Source organism: Tiliqua scincoides, chromosome 1 (genome assembly GCF_035046505.1).
Source record: "Tiliqua scincoides isolate rTilSci1 chromosome 1, rTilSci1.hap2, whole genome shotgun sequence".
NCBI lineage: Eukaryota > Metazoa > Chordata > Lepidosauria > Squamata > Scincidae > Tiliqua > Tiliqua scincoides.
The window spans coordinates 54,042,270-54,064,480 of record NC_089821.1 but is presented as its reverse complement, the minus strand read 5'-3'; the positions used below and the strand labels follow the sequence as shown (position 1 = coordinate 54,064,480).

At 42.9% G+C, this 22,211-nt stretch overlaps 1 protein-coding gene across 1 annotated transcript in view; it reads right to left on the bottom strand.

Moving 5' to 3' along the window:
* Nucleotides 1-301: 301 nt before the first annotated feature.
* Nucleotides 302-22,211, bottom strand: part of OSBPL5 (oxysterol binding protein like 5) — a 161,758-nt gene continuing 139,848 nt past the window's right edge. The window contains exons 9-22 of the mRNA XM_066626068.1: nt 20,615-20,831; nt 17,860-18,044; nt 15,631-15,712; nt 14,814-14,912; nt 14,604-14,700; nt 14,107-14,205; nt 13,123-13,220; nt 12,401-12,490; nt 9,741-9,877; nt 8,988-9,173; nt 7,176-7,314; nt 5,592-5,709; nt 4,095-4,197; nt 302-1,817 (exon numbers count right to left, since the gene is read on the bottom strand). Coding sequence (XP_066482165.1) covers nt 1,682-1,817; nt 4,095-4,197; nt 5,592-5,709; nt 7,176-7,314; nt 8,988-9,173; nt 9,741-9,877; nt 12,401-12,490; nt 13,123-13,220; nt 14,107-14,205; nt 14,604-14,700; nt 14,814-14,912; nt 15,631-15,712; nt 17,860-18,044; nt 20,615-20,831 — 1,786 coding nt within the window. The 3' untranslated portion in view covers nt 302-1,681. The remainder of the gene's footprint in view (nt 1,818-4,094; nt 4,198-5,591; nt 5,710-7,175; nt 7,315-8,987; nt 9,174-9,740; nt 9,878-12,400; nt 12,491-13,122; nt 13,221-14,106; nt 14,206-14,603; nt 14,701-14,813; nt 14,913-15,630; nt 15,713-17,859; nt 18,045-20,614; nt 20,832-22,211) is intronic.

Genomic DNA, 22,211 nt, shown 5'->3' with positions numbered 1-22,211 from the left:
TGGTAACAATACACATTAAACATATAATAGGCCTATTTTGTTTTGAAAACACCAATATTTACTACATGGAAAAAATGTGAATGATAAAATAAAGACACTTCAGCCACAATAATGATCCAACAACAGGTAAGTTGTAAGTGAAAGTTCTGTAATTTTATTCCAACGTATCAAGCACAAACAAGTTTTCCCTTAATAGGGAACATCACAAGGAATGTAGTTAAAAATCTGGAAACATTTACATTGAAAGTTAGCCCAGACTGGCACCACCACTAATATTTTAAGGCTGTATGTATATATAATAATAATAATAATAATATCTTTTTATATATATATAGCAGTACTTACCACTTGGAACTATTTCAGGCCAGAAAAGAAAGGCTTAGTACTGGCTGCAAGTCTACATAAAATATTGCAAATCTTTTAAAAATGGTGTAAAAATAGGAAGACTATCAACATATTCGGAGGATGCAGTGGCAAACCCTTCTATTCCTGACCTTTAACCTTTAAATGTACCTAAGAGCAAACAACATACACGGGGTGCTTTCACAAAATCACAGGATTGGCCCTATACAGAGGCGGCAGCTCTCTGCAATACAGGAAAACTGTTACCCCTTGACACAAAACACAGGGAAGCGGAACCAACTGGGCACAAGCAATTGCTCCAGAAAAACTCAGGAGCAATCTCCTTGCTCAGACAATTGCTTCATAATCACCCTGGAGAGAAGCTCTCCCATGTCACCGAATAAGCCCAGTGAACTCCAGTACTGTAGTGATTTTGTGACATATGGAATTATCTATATACAGAAGTGCTTAATTCTCATCCTTTCACTCACTGTGGAATAACGGTACATTTCAGAGGCATTCCTTTATACAATGCTTGTGTGCATGTGGTATGTTTTAATCAAATGTAAAAACAACTATATATAAATATGTGTGTGTGGCTAGAGAGATTTTTGAAAACCCAAACTGATTCATCAACAGGCATGTCTGGCTCTCTGGCCCAACGTACATAGTTTAGGACATTATTGGCTGCATACAGCAAGCCTCAAGTTTCTTCAAAGGGGTGGGCTTTAGGAAATCGTGCATATTTACAATCTCAGTGGAATGGAGTGTGATGCATTCAGAGGACTGGCGTGCGAGCACACTGACCAGAAGGATCCAAAGACAAGCTGTGCAATCTATGCACAGGTGGTTTTAAATCCTCAGGTGGCTGCTTGATGCTCACTTCTGTGTGTGAATTAATTCAGAAAGACATCTTGATGAGTGACCAAATGTCCTTCCCCACCCATAGAAGAGCCATAAAACAAGCCACTGGGAACCATTTCATAACCCCAAGTAGATGTGTATAGTGTTATAGGGGGCACCAATACTGGTTGGTAAAATTTACTTGTACCAGAAAACGACGAGACATAGAAAACAAAAATTGCACAATTAAAGCTACATTTGGCTTTAGCATTAAGGCCCATATAGGTAAAGAGGTCCTTGTAGATGTACATGTAAAAAGGCAATGACAAAATCTGATGAACAAAACTTTGCAGGTTCCCTGGTTAACCTTGTCCTCTCTTCCTTCTGTCCCTGGCTGCGTAGGTATTAAAGTGCTTGGTGCCCCAACGGGCTCCTTGCATTTAAGTCTCCCCATCCTTGCAGCTGGTAACTTTTGTTGCTGCCAAATGCAGGACTTTTATTTGAAGACATAATTAATGAAGAGCTGACATGTTAGAAAGATGCAAAGAAGAAACCAACAGCGAGAGTCCAAGAAGAGGTTTTCGGAGGAGGCCCTCCTGTAGAGAGACTTCTTGTTCAAAGCAGTGAGGTTTCTGCAACAAACAATACCACCACAATTAGCAGGTGATTGGTATTCAAACAGCAATTGCAATTACACACACAGATCCAACAGAGACCAAATTCAGGATTGAGTCAATGTTCAGTATGCCTGCTGAATAAAGTAATCTGGCCACCAAGGCTGGCCCAAGACCTCCTAGTTCCTGAGGCAGCATGCCCCCTTGCCTCAGTTCCCCCAAGGCCACCTCTGCATGCTTTAATCCTTTTACTTGCCAGGAGTTTGATCTACAGCCTGTCTGGTACATGTCACATCTGCAGTTCCATCTAGGTTACAGGCTTGCACCACTTCTGCTCACATTAGAGTCAATTCAAGCAGGGTGGACCAGGCAGACTACAGATCATACTCATGGGAAGGGGAGGGAGGGGCAGACTCCAAATTGCCTGTCCAGCCCTGCTAACAGCCCTGGAAGCAACAAATAGGCGAGGATAGGTGATCTGGAGCACAGCACAGTGTAAAGTCATGCACATTGGGGCAAAGAATCAAAACTTTACATATAGGCTAATGGGTTCTGAGCTGTCTGGGACAGATCAGGAGAGAGATCTTGGGGTCCTTGTGAACAGCTCGATGAAAGTGTTGACCCAATGGGTGGCGGCAGTGAAGAGGGCTAATTTCATGCTTGGGATCATTAGGAAAGACATTGAGAATAAGACAGCTAATATTGTAATGCCGTTGTACAAATCGATAGTAAGGCCACACCTGGAATATTGCGTCTAGTTCTGGTTGCCACATCTTAAGAAGGATATAGTGGAGATGGAAAAGGTGCAAAAGAGAGCAACCAAAATGATTACTGGGCTGGGGCACCTCCCCTATGAGGAAAGGCTACAGTGTTTGGGCCTCTTCAGTCTAGAAAAGAGGTACCTGGGGGGACGGACGTGATTGACACATACAAAATCATGCAGGGGATGGACAGAGTAGATAGATGCTCTTTTCCCTCTAACATAACACCAGAACCAGGGGACATCCACAAAAGTTGAGTGCTGGGAGAGTTAGGATAGACAGAAGAAAATATTTCTGTACCCAGCATGTAATTAGTTTGTGGAACTCTTTGCCACAGGAAGTAGTGATGGCATCTTGCCTGGATGCCTTTAAGAGGGGATTGGACAAAGTTCATTATGGGTTACAAGTCACAGTAGGTATGTGCAAGCTCTTGCTTTTAGAGGCAGTCTGCCTCTGATTGCCAGATGCAGGGGAGGGCACTGGGACACAGATTGTGTCTGTTGTCTTGTATGCTCCCTGGGGCATTTGGTGAGCCACTGTGAGATGCAGGAGGCTGGACTAGATGGGCCTTTGGCCTGATCCAGCAGGGCTCATCTTATGTTCTTACAGCAGTCTCCCCCTGCCCTTCTTCCAGCAGTGCTGGAAGGAGAACAGGAGATCTCTTTACGACCTCACTGTGCTCCATCCTTGTGTAGGGTGTACAGTTTAAAGTAAATGAGACCCTTTAAAATTTAAATGCCATGCAAGTATGGAGGGAAGGGAGGAGGTAATTAAGTGCTCCTTTATTCCATGGTGTTTACTTATTGTATTGTATTGGCAACCTTCAGTCTCGAAAGACTATGGTATCGCGCTCTGAAAGGTGGTTCTGGCACAGCATCTAGTGTGGCTGAAAAGGCCAATCCGGGAGTGACAATCCCTTCCACACCGGGAGCAAGTGCAGTCTGTCCCTGGTCTGTCTCCCTGGCTATGGGCCTTCCTTCTTTGCCTCTTAGCCTCAGACTGTTGGCAAAGTGTCTCTTCAAACTGGGAAAGGCCATGCTGCACAGCCTGCCTCCAAGCGGCAGGCTTGTGTTTACTTATAAACTTATAAACTGAGCAGAATGAATTTTCTACATTTTGATTTCTTAGACTTATTTCTTGTGATTAAGTCTAGACAAAATAAAGCTTTGCAGGAAATGAACTGCTTCAATCAAGCCAAAACTTTTTGAACAAACTCATATCATTTGCAAGTTAAGATAGGAAGATATGCTTCTTAACAGGACAGCTGTAAATTAAAAAGGATCTGAAAGCTATATATTTATTTTATGCAACACTGGGTGACCTGACCTCCACCAAGTGACCCCACGGGAGGAGCTGGGGCACAGAGTAATTCACTCAATCCTTCCCTCTCTAGAGTCCTAGCATTAACAGACCCCACTCTCCACTGCTCTCATCGTTACTGCAACAACAGGCATTTGGTCAGGTTAGTTTTTTCGAATACTGAAAAGTATGTGAAGCTTAGACAGAATATCACATCAATAAGGAAGTGTCATACTTGTGTATGTCCTTTTGGGCTCTCTGGAGGGATAAGACAGCAGTGTGAATTTCCTTCAAATGGTTGCTTTCCTTTCCACATTGAGTGCATGGACTTTCAAAACCTGTGGTGAAGTGGCAAGAAGACAACAGAATTTCACATGTGTTTGGGGAAATGAAAGGACCTCCGACGTTTGCTACATTTTTCAGTTTTCCTTGTTCTCCCCCTTCCCTCCAAAAGGAGAATTATGCCAACATACTTGGAAAAAGGTAATGTGGAAATGGCAGTGTATGGATTACACCTGCTTATAGATCCATAAAAACCTGAAGATACATCTACGGAACAGGTTCACATGCATGTGACTGTTTTGGAGGATGCATCTATTGGCTCAATCATATCATATGGGAGAGGGGCATGTGCATGTCTCCTCCACCCCACTGCCTGACAATCCGATGAACAAGTTACATTCTACTTGAAAGTAAAGTCTGTGGGATGGTACAATGAGTGGTTGTGAGAGACATGTGTGCACATATACTCCTCCCCTACTTAATTCTGAGACCTGCGGGTGCATGTCCAAGCCAGCCCACTGCATATTTCTCATGTATGTGATTCATTATCTACATAAGCCTGAGAAGACAGTAACATGCAAATCAGCTTTGAAAATAAACGCAGTAAGAACACATATTTTGAAACCTGCAGGAGGGAAGGCAGTTGGTACATGTGCAGTTTGGAACAGAGAATTCACAAATGGTAAGGTGTTATATCCCTCCCCTGTGGCTTCTATGTGCCTTCTATGTTCCTTCCTCTTAAGCTTTGATATGTGCATTTTTGCTTCAAAAAACCATCAGCATACTCAGTGGGCACATGCACCATTTCAACAGTATGCAAAAGACTGGGGGGGGGGGAAGAAAACAGTTACCGACAGGTAATGAACAGATTTTCACCATCATAATTTTTTTGATACATGCTAATTTGCGATCAAGGACTTTTTCGTTTCAATCACAACATTCCTAAGGAGGAATTAATTGTTCTGAATTAGGTACACCACATGAAGCAAGTGGGTGTGTATATTTTCTTTGAACATAAATTATTATCTTGGCTGCGAACAATGGAGAAGATGGTAGATCCATCATACAACTTTTATGTGCTCTAGGCTGGACTCAGTGGTGCTCTTCACTCCAAGGGAGTTCTGCATCACGATACACTGTCCCAGAAAAATAATAAAACTTTGCCTATTTCATAGAGTTTATTCTCACAGAGAAAAAAGCATAACCCAGTATGATACAACATTTAATATGACTTTCACTTAATCCACTCTAACTTCCAATCCTCAAACAAGCTGGAGACCATTTTAAGAGCTGGCCATTTATCTTCCCCAACTACATTTTTTACATGTCTCAATCTTGACAACAAGTGCCACTCACTGTGTGAAATCATTATGGATGAGAGTAAGACTTGCCACAAGATGCGGCTGGAGAGAGGGACCCTAACATATTTGAGATCTTGCAAAATACTCACCATCATCATCTGAAAGGTCCTGTACAGACTCTGGTGTTGAACACGTACTTTCAGTGTTTTGGCTGTTGTTGGACGGTTGATCACTGGCTTTTCGCCGTCTACAATCATTTGCAGACCTCTGAACAAAAGAAACAGTTCACCTGTCAAGTGGGAATGTCATCTAGAATCAAAGGATTTGATCTATAGAATAAACATCTCAATTTTAGTGAGAGTTGTGGATGTTTATTATCTCAAGAGTTTGACCCTTGGGCAGAAATTTGTACATTCTTGTCCCCTAAATAAAACTCACTGGTGTCTGTGGAGTAACTGAATAATGTTCTGAAACAAATGTTATCTCATGGGACTACTTAGATTCAAAGTCTCAAAACCTCTATTCCTTTATAGCTCTCGTCTAGCGCAAGGACCTCTAGGGCAGGAGGTCTGGTCTAGAGGGTAGAGCCTCCGTCTGCCTGAAGATAACATCCACAAGGTCGCCAGTTCGAGGCCACCGGCACCGTGCGACCTTGAAGCAGCTGACAAGCTGAAGCAGAGCTATTTCCATCTGCTCTGAGCGTGGGAGGATGGAGGCCAGAATGTGAAGCCAGATCGGAATGAAACACCTTGAATGTAGTGGTTCTTGAAAGAAAGAACCTTCTTTCAAATTGTAAAAATCCCTATTTAATAAGGGATTTAAATAAAGCCTGCCTATGTAAACCGCCTTGAATAAAGTCTTGAATAAAGACCAAGAAAGGCGGTATATAAATACCTGTTGTTGTTATTGTTATTGTTATTATTATACCATATCTGAGCATTATAGCACTAAAAGCAAAAACGAAAGGTTTCTGGTCTCCAAAGCAGCCATTATGGAAGTATTTTTCCCTAGTTCTATCACCTTTTTCCTCCCTTCTCTAAGTGAGTTATTGTGGGCCCCAGACTTAAGTTATTTCTACGGTTCAGGGTAGAAAAAAAACAATTTCCTCATTTATTTCATTCTCACAACTACTCAGAGTTAGAGGGAGGCAGCTATAATTTTTCATTGAAGCCAAGGGACCATGACTTGCCTGAAGTAAGCCAAACACTTGATGTCTAATCAAGACCTTTAATCCAAATCTCAAGAGTCCAATAGACTCTTCTCTCAGATCCACTGGTCAGCTGGCTGACAAAACAATCTTATATTTCATACACATTCAGCTACATGCCTACACACCCTGATCATCTGAACAACAACAGTTTCCAAAATCATTCTGTGAAGCCACAACCCTTGTTTTGGGAATTTGTGTTGAAAATGGTCCTGATTTGAAGAGGAGAAAATGCTTCCCTGGGCAGGCCACACAGTATGTTTGCAGATAGAACTCGGGCAAATCAGAGGTTGTGATTGTTGTAACACAGTCGGTTCACAGGACCTCTTTGCTCAAGGCAATATTGTATTTTCCCAAATCTTGCTCAGAATGTGCTCACGGTGAATGGGCCATGTCAGCACCTCAGCATGAGCAGACATGGATTTTGTACATCATCATTTAGGAAACCAAAATACATTTTCCCAAATACAACCCAAAATTCCGAGTGTCAGCACAGGGGTGAACTTCCTTTGGGAGTGCCAGTTACCTTATGTCGTGCAATTTGGTTGCCGTTGCACATGTTTTTGTGAGTTGACATTCTGTTAGATGAGTGCCGCTGCATAGTTTGAAGTATCCCATCCTTCTCATACTGAGCAATGTCATTCAAAGGATCCCAGGGCCTTAAACTTTCAAAAGGGATCAAAAAGCATAACTATTAAAAAAAGCTACGCAAACATTTATAGGAAGCAATACAAACCAAGAGTATAAGGTCGATTTTGCCAGTGTATAAGGCAGCCAAGAAGCTGTTCCTATTCTGCCCTACTAAAGTGCTTTAGCCATGACTGTGCAGCAGAAAAGGTAAATTAAACATGCTTATACCCTAATGCTAATAATATGTATGTGCAAAACACCGTCCTCAGTCAAGACTGCTTTTAGCTAAGGCTGCTCAATGAGAACATATACCCGAACTGATCAGTATTGATGATCCATTTGTTTCCAGGTCCAATTCAAGGTGCTGGTTTTTACATTTAAACCCCTCAACAGGAGGGTAGGAGGTCTGGTCTAGAGGGTAGAGCCTCCATTAGCCCAAAGATAACATTGGAAGGTCGACAGTTCAAGGCCACCGGCAGCTCTGTGAATGGCGAGACCCTGAAGCAGCTGACAGCTGAGCTAAGTTATTCCACCTGCTTTTTGGTGTGAGCGAAGAAACATCTTGGCTGCCCTTCAAGTGAGAGATGAAGGACAGCGTGGGAGGCAACTGGGGGCCAGAAGTGATACCAGACCATGAAAGATCCATCTGAAATGTTGTGCGGTTCTTGAAAGGTAGAACCTTTCTGTTATTGTAAAAATCCCCTCGGGGGTTTAGAGATAGCCTGCCTATGTGAACCACCTTGAATAAAGTCAGAGGAGTAATCTGATGACCAGAAAGGCAGTATCATCATCATCATCATCATAAACAGGTTGGGACCAAAAGGGCCACCTTTGCCTGCAGTGCCTCCCCCACACAATCTCTTCTATATCCAAAGCTCTGCTCTAGGTGCCTTTTGCTTTCAGGATGAGGTGAACACCCATTAGGATCAGGGCCTTTTCATAGTGGTCCCAACATCATGGAACTCCCTTGGTGCATTCCAAATCAAAGGACAAGTACCTTGGTGAACTGCAAGGAAAGGTTCAACGCAGATAGACATGGCATAGTTCAAGAGAGAAACAGGCTTATACTGTGCTCATAGCATTTGCACAAACTCCACCAAGAAGAAATGCTTGCAAATAACAGCTATCTGCACGGCACTACAAATTTATACTCATTTAATATGAAATCAACTTGTCATCATGGTTTCTCCCAAAGGGACTGCAGCCTGGGAAGCATGCTGAAATTGTGTTAGAGATTCTTAGCCATTCTTTACAGAACTACAATTCTCAGCATTCCCTAGCACAGGGTTGGCCAACCTGCAGCACATCACGTGCCACTTTTTATGTACATAATCTTTAACATGCCACTCCACCCTATTTGGCCAGCTCTGGATCTGCTTGGGTGGTTTTACTGGCCTACATGAGCTACCAAGCCTCCGCTCAGCTATCTTTGCTCTGCCCTGGGCCTTGTCACTCCCTTTCTGGGCTTTGCCTCAAGAGAAGCGCTGTGCACTCATGGCCATGGAGCCTTGCATTGGCTGGCACAGCCATGACAAGCAACTTTGCATGTGCTACTTAGGAAGTATCTATGTGCCACTAGTGGCAACGATGCTGCAGGTTGGCCACCCCTGCCTGAGCATATTAAACCACTTTAAATCTGTGGAATAGAAATGCCCTACGAATACCCAAAGAGGCAGCTTTCCATAATCATACATTACCAAATACTCACTCTTCATATTTGTAGTGCCATTCATTTGTGGCTGAATCATGCCAGAAGAGCAGTGACTTCCACTCTGTTCCATTCTCCTTCCGTTCCCGGGCTGAATTCCTCTGCTCCTCTTCTAGCACGTACTTCTCTTGAGTTGCCTTGTGCTGGTCTTCTTTGCTGATTGCACTTGTTACATGCTGCCAGAGCCTAGGCACAAACCGGGAATCAAGTGTAAGCACCTACGTACAACCAGGACAGTCACTGGATTCTAAATTAGAAAGTTGCATCTCCTCAAAACTAAGCAAGAAAGGGTGATCTATATTCAGGATCAGTGAGAAAATGTTGGAGCCCTTCTTAATCCAACATTGACTGACCAACTAAATATCACTTAGAAAGGGGTTCCCAGACTGTGAACTGTAGCTCCTCAGGGAGCAGTAGAAATCAGTCAGGGGAGCTGTGTAATCCTTGTGAAAAAATCCACCACCCTATACAATGTAGCCCTAATGGGGAGCCGTGGCCAATGGCCCAGTAGGTCAAGGGCGCTGCCAGTCAAACAAGTTTAGAAACCACTGAGTTTCCTGATAATTGCAAGCATTTATCTTTTACCATGCCCTGTAGCTTTAGATTCTTAAAGAGAAGAAGCCCATAGGAATTCCTTCTGCTGACTTGCAGCTTTTCTCCCTGCTGAAGCGTAGAGGTGCACTGAGGAAACTTCCCAATAAGCAACAGTCTCAGGAATCCTCCTTGCTTCAGTTGCCTTCCTCACTGTCTTACCTTTCAGATTCAAACTCCGTTTGTTCTTCAAAGAGCACAATGTGTCTTTTCAATCTCTGCTTTCGAACCTCACTGGTTGGGTTCCAGAAAGTCTGTGTGCAGCCGTTTTTCAGGTCATTTATATATACTTCTCCATCCTGGAAAAAAGAAAAATAGGATTTAGCTCCAGCATAAAACAAATCAGCAGACATGTTCACTCATTCCCAACCAAAATGAAGTGAAAGGAAATCATTGAATAACCTGTGAGTATATTTTCTTTTCTCTTTGTCATTTTCCCCACTGATGAATTTTAGACAATTAGCATCTTGGGGCAGATACCTCTCTTTTGTATTCATTTTACTCCGTAAAGTATTATATGCTGTAGGAACCATGCAATTGACTTCACATTTATATAGTGCTTTCTGAGCATGCAAAGTGCTTCACCTGTGTTATTCTGAGGTTGTTCTCTCAATAACTCTGTAAGGCAAGTATTATACCCCCCACTAACATACCTGGGGGGGTTAAGGGGGGAAAATGCTCCAGGGCGCCAGGTCTGAAGGGGCACAGCCCCCTTCTTCACCTCCCCCACCTTTCCTTGGACTCCTTACTGAGACCTTCAGAGGGCTGAGGAGGTCACACCCTGGCCCTCCAAAGGGCCTTAAAAGCCAACTTTTGGGTTTTGACCTGAAAAGTGATGTTTTAGGCCCTTGGAAGGAGGAGGCAAAATTCTGTAGTCCTGGTCCTGGGCAGCACAGAGGCTAGAATTGCCAATGTTACCTCCTCACAACACCTGAGGAATTGAGGCCGAGATGGAATGGCTTGCCTATGGCCAACTTGTGAGTTCACAGAACAGGCAAGATTCAAACTGGGGAAATTGCAGTTCTGTCTCTTAGCCACTATGCTACACCAGCCTCAAGTTTACTTATTACTATTATGAGCAACATTGTTGGTGGTAATACCATATAAACAAATTCGTGCCTGGTTCCCTCAGTAAATCCCTAATGCTTGAAAAGAGCACTGCATTGAGAAATGCTAACTTTGAGAAATGGGGTCAAAGAAAAATTCACCAGGCATAAAACCCAAATTTCTTTTCATCTAGGTACTAGCCTATATTTTTCTCTGCTATGGCAACAACAGGAAAGAATGGAGCACAGAATGAAGAGGGTAGATGGGCAGCACTGATTCCTGTTTTTGGAATTTCAGACATTATGTAGCTGCCAGGCGATGAACACAGGAAGCTGCCTTATATAAAATTACACCACTGACCCATCTAGATCAGTATTTTCTTTACAGCAATTTTCAACCAGTGTGATGTGGCACATTGGTGTCACAAATGGTCTTCAGGTGTGCTGTGGGAGTTTGGGGGAGAGTCATATATGACTAGGACCATTGGGGGATGTGAGCCTCCCACTGGCAGTATAGTGTGCCTTGACAATTTTAGAAAAAGATGATAGTGTTCCTTGACAATTTTAGCACCTTGTCAGTGTGCCCTGAGATGAAAAAGACGTGAAAATCATTGGTCTACATCAGGGGAGTCCAAACATTTTGGCAGGAGGGCCACATCATCTCTCTGACACTAAGTTGGGGGCCGGGAAAAAAAGAATTAATTTACATTTCAAATTTGAATAAATTTACATAAATGAATATATTAGAGATGGAACTTATATGAATGAATGAAGGTCTTGCAATAGCTCTAGGCCTATAAAAGGCCTTGCACAAAGCAAGGCTGGCCTTTTCTTTGCTGCCGCTGCCGCATCACAAACATGAAACAACAAGCAGCGGAGGGAGACCTCGTCCCACAGCTCACACAAGAGGTCGAACAGTTGGCTATCACGCTGAGAACAATTGCTTCCGGCCAACGCAGGCTCCATCAAGTCTCCGGAGGGCCAGAGGCTCATTGGAGACTGAGGGCTCTCTGAGGGCTGGATTGGGAGTCCTTGAGGGCCGCAAGTGGCCCCAGGGCCGGGGTTTGGGCACCCCTGGTCTATACTGATGGGTTCTCCAGGGTTCTAGGCATTCCCAACCCCACAGCTACTTGGTGATGCCAGGGATTGAATCCGAGACCTTCTGCATGCAAAGCACATGCTCGACTGCTGAACTACAACCCTAGGCTGGAAGCAACTTCCATGAGCAAAGCTCTGCTCATAGAAGGCACCTCTGCTCAGATTTCAGTATACAAGTACAGTCCTTGCAGGTAGCTTCCCACTGTGAATGTCTGTAGGAAAGCACCTGTAAAATGCAATCAAATTAAGAAGTAATATTGTACAGACGAGGAAGATAAGCTATCAGCAAAAGTCCAACAATGGCAGAAAATAGTTTTATTTGCTGCTGTTTAACTATTGGGGGTCCAAAATGTGTGCTAACAGACTGCAGATCATCCAGACATCTGCCAATAGATCCTAATCTCCCAACTACTTGCTCCCAGTCCATTTGCTAGATTTAAACCCAACTAAGGAACCAAGAATTGAGCCAGTAGCAACAACCAAGATAGCAAGGACTTATGCCTGAGCAAGTAGAGTACTGGGTATTGCATCTGTTTCACTCCAGACCAATTTGTTTTAAAATCAGACTCCACTTTCAACAACAGAAAAACATCACTGTTCCCAGTTGCCCCGTCTCCCCTAGTTCCAATCTGTGCGTGCAATTCTAAACTGTCAGCAAAGAAGATTATGATTTCTTACCCAGTGTCCATCGAGGCTCGCCAGTACTTCTTCTCCCGATTTAATCTTCCCCGAGATTTGATTAATGCTTGTGCTACCACCAAAGAAAGGCTGTTGGGAGAAGGGAAGAAAATATAATTCATCTTAGAAAAAAACTGGGAGGGCTGCCAAGAGCATAGATGCACTCAGATGCAGGCATGAATCTGAACTTGTCTGGATGTCTACAGCTGCCAGTGAAGTATAAGTCTGTAGAACTCCTCATGTGTCAAACTGCAGGTCACGTAGATGATGCTTTAGCTGAGTACATGATGAAGCGCTCATCTGACTGCTTTGTCAAACACTCAGACAGTAATTTAAAGCACAATCAGGCAAGTTCAGGACAGTGATGTTTGGATTCTTGTGCATTCACCTATTCCAGACAGCTATGATACTTAGAAATGGACCCTCAATGGACCCTTCACAACAGCAGAGCTCCATTCCCAAACTGCCTTAAGGAAATTTACACCATGGTATGAAAACAACTTTATTTAAGCTAGCTCTAGCCTAGACAGGACTTAGGGTTATCTCAACATCTCCTTTACAATCTCCTCTTTTATCATACACTGCACATCCTTATTGTAGATATTGTATCCCTATAATGTACAATAGTACAACAGGAAGGAAGTTTTTTAAAAGAAGAAGCAGGGGGAAAAAAGGCAGAACTAGAATACTGGAGACAAATTCAAAATGTTAAAGCCTGTTACCTTTAATTTGAATTCCAGTTCTGCTCGATGATTGCTTTTCTCACAATCAATGGTAACTTTCCCTCCAAGCTCCATTGTCATGGTACCATACAGAATTCCTGGAAAGAGAGAAAACTACAACTGTTACCAGGATGCAATGTCTGCAAAGGCAAGGTATGTTGCTCAATTCAGCTATCCTTGTTCGCCATGGCTTGCATAATGTAATGAGAGAATCTTGATCTTTTAATTATCATCAAAAACATCTTCACTATGTTGCATTTCTCAGCATATTTTACAAAACCGTAAGAAGCTCAAACCTTTCAGCTGACTGATTTACAGAAAGACACATAGTACCACCCACAAATCTGCAGTAGGGACAGATTAGAAGGTCAACCAGAAAGTCAACATGAGAATCTTGACCACTCCTGGTTCCCTGGTGCTCAAAATACAGATTGTCTTGCCTCTCTTAAGTCATTCTGAAGCTTGCAGAGGCAGCAGGCAGATGCACGCTGCCTCTGTGGGTTTCAGAAAGCCCCTCTGGAGCTTCAGAAAGCCCTTTGGAGGGTTCAAGTGGAGCTGAGTCTGGCTCAATGCGGGTCCAGGGGAGCCCTGTTGAGCCAGATCCGTGGATGAAAAATCTGCGGATAAACAGGCTCCACCTATATTTGAGTAGCTTTTGTGTATGGTTTTTTTTTGTTGTTTTTTTTTTGGAGGGGAGAATTTGAGGTTAGAACCCTTGACCTGTATTAATGGTGGTGTGAATTGTATATAGGCAGGTCACTCGAAACTCATGGAGTATGGAACGGAATTGCAACTCCATCCCTTGAAGTCTAGCTCTACATGGCAGACCCCAGTTCGGGTAAAACCTGAAATCTGCCCATCCCAAACTATAGGGAGTTCATCACTGGTAAGGGATGCTGTATTGGCTGCTAGACAACTCTTTGAGAGTAAAGAATCCAAGCTGGACAAGGCAGGAGGCCTGAGACTCCCCTGGCAATCTCTCACCTTTACAGTGGGCGTATGGCATGGTGATGATGTACTCATCCCCGCTGCTAAGAAATGTAAGCTTGGCTTGCCCATCCAATAGGGCTGAAAGCGAATTACCTGAAATACAGAGGTACAGGTATATAATTGTATTATTTTAGTATCATTGACCAATACACATGCTTTCCCCGCTTAAATCTGAACAAAGCAATAAAGGGCTTCAATGAATTAAAAGAAACAAACACAACTCAAACTTTCTAGATGGATAGGTTTTCTGAGGGCCAAACTACACATCATGAGGAATGCATAAAGTGACTCAGTGATTTTTGTTTTTTAAAATAGCACATGGCAAGGGACCTACAATTGAGATCAAAACCTCAATCCCCATTGGTGCTCAGCTCAAAACCTAGAGGAGAGCTTTCTCCTCTACCCCCTTTCACAGTCCCTATAGAAGAGATATTCCCCATGGGGTAGGGGAGGCCTCCCCACCATACTGCTATGTCACCTTGACGTCTTACCGTAAAATTTGGATTTGGCTAGAATGCTGCCAGTAATACAGAACCCATCCTTCCTGTTACTGACATGAAAGGCTGACACAGGAGGGTGATGAGAAACCTGCAAACCAAGAAGGCAAGGTAAGAACTGCATGCATACCTACTTGATTTATCAAGTTCTACATACTCAGAATGTTCATTTTAGTTCCGTGGCTTACAGAAGCTTAGCTTTACCTGCTCTGCTATGTAAAACGTATGACTGTTTGTCTGCGGATGAAACCAACAGCAACGAAAGGTTTCTCCCAAAATGGGATTGTATGGCTTTTTAATTCCCTGTAAGAGAGAACACACAGAATTACACATTCTCTTACCACAAAGATATTTGGTCTAATAATCCTAGAAAAGTAACTGTGCTTTGGAGTAAGTTCTTGAGGGTCAGAAATTGCACGCAACATTAAGACACGTCTCTGCTTTGTGCTTTAACATGGTAAAGGAAGAGAAAGAATTGATGAATTTGAAAGAGGTTTGTCGAGTTTAAAAACACCACCATTTACTTCTAGGAATAGCTCAAAAGTTATTAATGTGAAAATACTGTTAACTCTCATTCCTATTTGAACACCACAGAAACAACAACCAGAGATATGACCGTATATATTGCAGGGAATACAAGAAGAGAGTGCCCTATTATTTGATCCCTCCAAGGCATCATTTACATTCCAAACCACAAAAAGATAGTTCCTCTTAACCAAGCCTTACAAGTGAATCTTTAATTTACAGGTGGGGTTCATCAAGTACTTGACTATTTAACTTTCTGTGTCTAACAAAAGGTCTGCAACAAGTAAACTCTATTTAGAAGTAATTGATATGCACATGAGTCATTTACCACAGTTTATTGTGGAACACAAAACACTTGACAAAACAGAATGCTTCTGGAAAAATTTATAGGCCTGTAATTCTGGTTTTTAATTAGGAGAATAACTGGAGAACTGAACCCAGAATAATCAAATACGCTTATAACATTCCTTTGTTTATGATTTTAAGCATGTGTTACCTTTGGCTTCTTATAAAAGCCTGACAGGTACCATCTCAAAACTTGTTTGATTCGGGAATATGGATCTTCTTCAAGAGCAGCTCTGTCAGAAAAAGGATAGTAGCCATTACTCCACTTACAGTGGTTTTGGGGTGGCACAAGTCTCCACTGTGACATAGTGGAACACCAATCATCATGGAATCATACAAGAAGCAAACAGTGTAAGTCAGGGTAGGAGGTACTCTTTCAAACATTTTCAGATTCTCCCATTGCTAAGCACTGTAACAACTGAATGGCAGCTAGAGGCTAGTTTTACTGTATGGTTAGCAGTGTATTTAATTCTTAAATTGCTTGTTCCTATACAGTGTGCAAAAGTTTAAATAAATTAAGCTTCCTGAATGCCTGGGATCTGAGCGGCCGTCAGGAGCTAATTTTTAAAGAGCAGCCATCTGAATAGTACATATGCATCTTTACTTGAACCATCTAGCATCCCAATCTTAAATAAATCCCTGGTCACTGCAACAGTGCTGGCATGGCTTCTACGGTATCCAAAGCGCATTCTGCCAACATAAAGGTACATTAGGATTGGGCCTCAAGTATGTTCTGCTAAATAGTGCTCATTTCATTACAGGCACTTCCTGCTCTCTCCAGTCTCTGGATATGGCATAGTTTTAGATGTTCAGAAGCAGTGTTTTGTATGGGTTTCTCCAGCAGTTCCCAAACTGGTGGGATGTGACCCTCCAGAGCCTTTCCTTTGCTGCCGCATCACAGATGTGAAACAGAAAACAGTGCCCTCGTCCCACAGCTCACGTGAGAGGCTGAACAGTTGGCTGTCATGCTGAGAGCAGTTGCATCAGGCCAGCACGGGCTCCAGCAAGTCTCTAGAGGGCCAGAGGCTCATTGGAGACTGGGGACTCCCTGAGGGCCGGATTGGGAGTCCTCGAGAGCCACAAGTGGCCCCAGGGCTGGGGTTTGGGTACCCCTGCTCCAGAGGAACAGGAAAAGGGCCGAACAATCATGCTGCTGCTGGAGAGAGAAGCATTATTTACACTTACCTGTGGGTTGTGGGTTGCAAAGTCCAAGGGTCCAGGGAGCCTGCAACCCCCTCTGCAAACCCCGCTGTAGGCGTTTAAAGCAACCCTTCTCAGCAGCTTTAAATGCCTATAAAAAAGAAAACCACTTCCGGTTCAGTGACAAAACAGGATGTGGTATTTTTTTTTCTTTTAACAGCAGTTTGGAGCTGCAGGGAGGACTGCAGAGGGGGTTGCAGGCTCCCTGGACCCCCCCAGAGAGCCACAGCGATCCCCAGGTAAAAGTCCAAGTAGGACTTTGGAAACTACTTAGGTATGCCACTGACAATGTAGGGCTATGGAGAATTTGATGCCAGTACAAACACTTGGAACTGACAACCAAGAGTGCCACAATCCTAATACTGCATCTACTTGGGGACCAAAAGGACTGGAAGGGGTTGCACTTTCCATTCATTTAGACAGGATGTGTATGTGGGGCTCCTACACAACCGCCAAAACCACTTATTGGAGATTACACATATAGGGATATATTTCCCCAATCTATCTTCAAAGGCAATAAGCTCATCTCTCTGCAATCCTGCCCAATGCACACTACATATTAAGTTATCCTTATTTTACATTGTGGATCATTTTACAGGAGAGAAAAAATAAGCTTCTTATGCTGTAATCCTACACACACTTTCATGGTAGTAAACTCCACTGAACATAATGAAACTTACTTCTGAGTAGATAATACATAGTATTCTGCCGTCTGTCAGTCACTTCAAAAAGTCTTCAAAACTACTTGCCCTATTTATGTCTTCAAGACAAGACTATTTTATTTCACATGTTCAAAATGTACTCTGGAATCCACCTTCCCTATAGGTTTTGTTCTCCCTTTTCCATTAAACTGCACACTGGTGCACCATCATGTGGAATAGTACAAATTATTGCTGCTTTCCAGTGGGCCAGGATTGAAAACAGAAAAAAGTATGTCAGAGGTGGCAGGTTTCCCTCCCCCCCCCTTTTTTTTTGGCTTTCCTCATGCCTCCCATGAACAGTTTAAAGATTGCTGGAGTAGATTCCTGGCCTGATTTACAGTGCTCACTGATCAACTGAGAGACTCATGTATTACCAGGAAGCCTCAAGTGTATGACTATCCCAGCTGTAACCAGGCTAATGCTTTTGCACATCTGGACACAGACTTTCTGTGCATCATCGAAAAGCTGCAAGTGCTTACTGGGAAAGTAGGTCGGCATGGTAGTAATAATCTGAAAGCTTGTTGAGGAAGGAGCGGGGCTCTAAGATGAAAGTGGGCAGTACCACACGAGACAAGTCCATTCCTGGCCGTAGCTGCTTCAGAAGAATCCACATCAAGCTCTTGTTTTCATCAGACACTGTTTCCGTTTGTGAGGATTCACCTGTCTGAAGAAGGAAAAATAGTAGATTAGACAGAAACTGGATTACTGGATTTGAATGGGTCCAATTGATAAGACAACCAAACAGATTGCCAGGCAAATTGCCCTAGGTCACTGGGAGGCAGAAGTTCTCCAAAATGGAGGAAACAACATTGTTAAAGATGTTGCCCACATTATCAACATCTTCACCTTGCTAAAATCTCCCTTCACAGAAGAGGTATCTTATATACTCCATGGGCTTGTTCCGTGACAACATAAATAGGTTCATATAACCAAGACGTTCCTGTGAGCAGCTTCTCTGGGCTAAGTACAACCTATTCAAACACCTTCCACCTGTGGAAGATTCAAACACCTTCCACCTGTCAATTTATTTATTGCTCTCAAATTATTTCGGTCTTGCTTCCTCAGCAGAGATGTGCATTACTGAGGTCACAGTCCAAGATCAGTAAGGTTTGAAACCTGAGGGCAAAGAGAACTACAAGAAGTTAATCAAGTTTTCAGCTGTTGCTTTTAGTTTTTACTATAAAAGGCCTTTCCAACTATAATGGACAAGGTAGATCATTGTAGGCAACAAATTCCCTTTAAAAAAACAACAAAACCCCCCTCATTCTCTTCCTGCAGAAGAAGAGAGCTTGAGTTGTAGGAAGGATGCCCAGAGGGAGAACATAGTTCATAAGCGACTGGGGCATATTATCACTGCATGCAGGGATGCACACCTCTCTTGCACATTGGTTTTGGTCTGCACTGCACTTCTCCCTGAGCAAGTTCACTGAAGGAATTTAGCACCACATCACTTGCAGTACAGCCAAGCACAGTTTGAGAAAAAGAAAACTTGCAAGTGAAGAACAATGAAACCTTTTTCTTTCTATTGATTTTCATTAGTTCTAATCCGTCTAGTGCCAAAGAGGCATAGCATCCCCAAGCTTGATCTTCCTTGGATAATGGAAGCCATTAGACAGAACTACTGCAGTTGTGCTATAAGCCATGATACGTATTGATCTGTCAGAACTTTCATCAGATGCATTTACTAAGTTTACAGGGACATACATCTTAGTCCATTCCTCAGTGCACTGAAAATGAAATTTTCCCAACACCATCAATCAAGAATTACAGTTTCAGCTGTTAATACTTATAGGGCCCCAGCACTCAAGTAAGACTTGAAATATATGTTCAATCATTTATAAACAACTGCTTCTTTCATAATAGGATGATTTGTGGCAATAAACCTAAATTCTACATCATCTTCCCACCAAGCTAAGATCAAACTTAGGTCATTTATAGCTTGTCTTCAAGTAGTAGTGAAGAAAATCCAAACATTCCCTACAAATTTTAGGATTATGAGGAGAAGCAGCAAAAAATTTCAGAACCATTTTATTCTTCACCAGATTTCAAATGAGGTGCTTGCAAAGTTTGTAGAACAACATTAGGTTTTTTAAAAACAGAGATGCATCTTCCAAAAGAAAATGGTATGAAGGCATACAATGCTGCCACCTGACTGAAGTCAGTGGGTCTCGTCAATGTCTGGATGACAACTTACCTGGGAACCCCATTTATACCACTGTATGTTCCACAGTGGAAGAATGGTGGGATACTAATGTAACAAATAAATAAAAATTGTAGTTTTAATTAGATCCCATCAACAGTTGAAGTAGGAAATTTTCAATACCACTGCATATAAATCTGCAAAGAGATAGCTGATTTTCTAAAAACTGACAGTTTGCCTCCCCCACATGGTCAAATCATAAACAATAAAAAAAAAACTTGCACACAGGTGACAATAGGTCACTTAGGCTCTACCATGCTCTGCTGCCGCCAGTAAGTTGGCAGAGAAGGTGGTTCAGCGAGAAGATCCTGGGTGGTTCAAGGTGGGGTGCAGGCCAGGCCAGGGGCAGGAGGGGGAGGAACGTAGCAGTAGCCGTGCACACCAAGATCCTATCCCCTGGACCTACCCTCAGGAATCTCTTCGGATTTATGCCAGCAAAGCAGCTGGCCCAGGTCCAAGGAGGCCACTTGAGACAAGGTGGCCTATGGGGAGGTAAGTAAAAAAGATTTATACTTAGCTACCTTGGGCCACCTGGTCAAACCCCCCATAGCATGCAGTACACACTCCATCAACAGTGCTGTGTGCTATGAGCAGAGGATAGGACAGGGCTGTTAACGTGATCCATTGGCTTTTTTTTTTCCTCAATAGTTTATTCTGTACATGAATAAGACAGACAAAACTACCATCCTTTACATCTCTCATTAGAATGAGGGATCTTAAATTGGCCCAAAATCACACGGTTGCAGTGATAATTCCCCTTCTGCTCCCTATGGCAGGAGGCTCTTGTCAATGTAGCTTTTTAAGGCAATGGCTGGTTATAGCTCCAATGATCCTAGATACCTTCAAAGCAGTAGTACCAATTGCTGCTACTCCTAATATGCAATGCTCTGTAAAGCCTGAAGCCAAATGACACATAAAGAAAACATGCATTACTCCTTAGAGAGTTTTCTGAAGTGTGAAGATGAAAGCAGAGAACAGATTAAATAACACACACAAGACAAACTCTAAGGGTAGCTAGAAAAATTGGTTGTTACCTCCCCAAATTCTTCATAATTCTGCTCCAAGTAGGTTGTCCCTTTCTTTTCCAGGGACAGCTCTCCATGGATCTCAGACTGGTCACTCTCACTCTCATTTGTCTTCCGGCTATTCTCATGTATTTCGTTCTCAGACTCTTCTATGTTGTCTCTTTCAGATTTGTCCGAAAAAGCATCATTCTCCAAGTGGTGGTTCTCCAGAGCCGATTCATTAAGACTACAACACACAGATGTTTATATTGTTTTAGTTTCAAGGTGATGAACATTTTTCAGGATGGTTTTTTCACCCATCCAGTGGAGACTAAGGGCCCAATCCTATCCAACTTTCCATCATGGATACAAGCCAATGGGATGTGTACTCAAACCTACAAGGGGGGGGGGGTTTCATGGATTCCTCCTCAAGATAAGGAAACATATGTTTCCTTACCCTTGGGCTGCATTGCAGCGGCATCTGCGCTGGAAAATTGGACAGGTTTGAGCACTAAACCAGGTGATATGGTTCTGAACTATGAGGAGCCAGCCCTGTAGACCACCAAGAAAAATGTTACTGAGACCTGCTTTATATATAAGTTATTATGAGGACTGTCAACTGACTAAACCACAAGTTATTCATTCAATCATAAGAGCAAGAACTAATTGTTCAAATATTAATACCCGAGGCCAAACTGGAAATTGAGAAGAGAGAAATTTTTTTTGCTTCCCCGCGAGGAACTGTCAGAGGAGTACTTGGGGAGGGCAAGGGGGACAAATACCCCAGGAGCCAGGCTAGAGGGTGGTACCACACTGACATCCACCCCCCTGCAGTGCCCCCCCCCTTGTGCCACTCAGGCACTTAGGGCTCAGAGGTGTTCTGAAGACGAGGGAAAGGCCTTGTAAAGGCTTCAGAGGGGCAAAAAACATTACTTTCGGTTTCATGGAAGAAACAGGAAGTGACTATTGTAAGCCCTTATACGACTTTCTGAGGGCCAGGGAAACTTCCCCAGATCTCAAAATGCCTTCTAATGGCCAAAAAAAGTCACTTCTGGTTTCCTCTGTGAAAGTGATGTTTCTCAGCCCTCTGAGACCTTTAAAAGGCCTTCAGAGGGTTGGGGAAGGAGTGTGTGGCCTCCCTGGGCATCCAGAAGGGAGACAGGGAGCGGCAGCTCAGCTAGAAGAGGAGGCAGCAGCCTGTAGTCGTGGTCCCAGATGGTACCGGGGCCAGGATTGTTAGTAGGAATTGTTCAACTCTACTATTAAGTCAATTCCATAACTGAAAAACAGAAAAACAGATTAATGATTCTTGAAAATGTTTTGCTGGCAATAGTACTATTTCAGAAAAGCATAATCAAAAACTGTGAAACACTTTATTACAAGGTTTTACTGTTGCATATTATTCAACTGTAGCCATTTCAGGCTTTGAGTCAAACTATATCTATCAATATATCTATAGTCTATCAATTACTCCTATTAGCTGAACTGTTCCTCCTTTTTGATTCATGTCAGAAAACTTGGCATGGAACCATATGGGTCTGAAACCAAAGGTTTAATATTCAGCAACAAATTGCAAGGCAACTTTGCAAACCAAGGGATAAAGCAGCTGTGTCAAGCATAAAGCATT